The sequence below is a fragment of the Loa loa genome, assembly GCF_000183805.2.
Source record: "Loa loa unplaced genomic scaffold supercont3.1919, whole genome shotgun sequence".
In the NCBI taxonomy this organism is placed as follows: domain Eukaryota; kingdom Metazoa; phylum Nematoda; class Chromadorea; order Rhabditida; family Onchocercidae; genus Loa; species Loa loa.
Genome location: NW_018110098.1, coordinates 522 through 1,611, shown reverse-complemented (window position 1 = coordinate 1,611; position 1,090 = coordinate 522). Strand labels below are relative to the sequence as shown.

The window sequence follows — 1,090 nt, the reverse complement described above, 5'->3', positions numbered from 1 at the left end:
CTCATATGGTCGTTCAAAGTTGATAAACGAGAGAAGCTTTTGTTGCATGTGAGACAATCGTACAGCTTCTTACCAGTATGAGCTCTCATATGTGTCTTCCAATTCGATGATTGAACGAAGCTGCTGTTGCATATACAGCAAACGTACGGCTTCTCACCAGTATGAGTTCTCATATGGTCGTTCAAAGTTGATAAACGGGGGAAGCTTTTGTTGCATGTGAGACAATCGTACGGCTTTTCACCGGTATGAGATCTCATATGAATTTCCATAGTTGATAGGTAAGAGAAGGTTTTGTTGCATGTCGGACAAATACGAAGCTTCTTACTAGTATTAGTTTCCATATCATCCATACTTATTACTTCATTTTGACATGGACCACACTGCAGTTTCTTCCTTTTCGACTCCTTCCCTGCGATTTCTTCTGTGTTTTTTCTTTTTCCTTCAGCATCCACTTCTTTGACTATTAAAACTTGACCTTTAAATTCATGTGTATATATTTTAGCAGCTACTTCGGCTAATAAACACAAATCCGGCGCTTGTTCTCTACTCAATTTTTGCAATGATAAATCCAACGGCTCTGTCTGTTCCGTTTGCGTCTCCTCAAATTATATGAAATTATCAATCTCATACTGTGTCAAAAATTTGAAATCCTCGAAATACTGTAGCATTGCATTGTATTTTTAACTTAAGTGAACTTACTGCAGTTCGAATGTTGCTCAGTTGGAAGAAGAGGAAGACGAAATAGGCGAAATGCATATTGATGTGAGTAATTCCTTCCCTATTCTGCAAGCATTCAAGTTAACTGGTGCAGTGAATGGTGGCTTATAAGAAGTAAGATCACTTGCTGTTTGACATTTACGTAATGGAAGAATTTCCTCCGGCAAATGTTTTCCCAAATTTATTAACATTGAAAAAACGAAAGGCTTCGATTTGCTGCTAGCATAATATAATTGCATTTCTCATTCAAACAATAGGCATAATAAATTATTTATACTGGTGATCGGTCGCAAACGTCCCAAAGCGAACTCGTCAAAATATTCGAATTTATTAAAAAGATAATTTTGTTTTAAAAAAGTGCTTATTTACAGGA

At 36.5% G+C, this 1,090-nt stretch overlaps 1 protein-coding gene across 1 annotated transcript; it reads right to left on the bottom strand.

The window, feature by feature from the left end:
* Positions 1-73: 73 nt before the first annotated feature.
* On the bottom strand, positions 74-756 carry LOAG_15410 (hypothetical protein; the record flags this gene model as incomplete). The annotated part of the gene is made up of 2 exons (XM_003150901.1): positions 74-599; positions 700-756. Coding segments are annotated over 2 exons (582 nt in total), but the record flags the coding sequence as incomplete, so codon positions are not given.
* Positions 757-1,090: the final 334 nt, after the last annotated feature.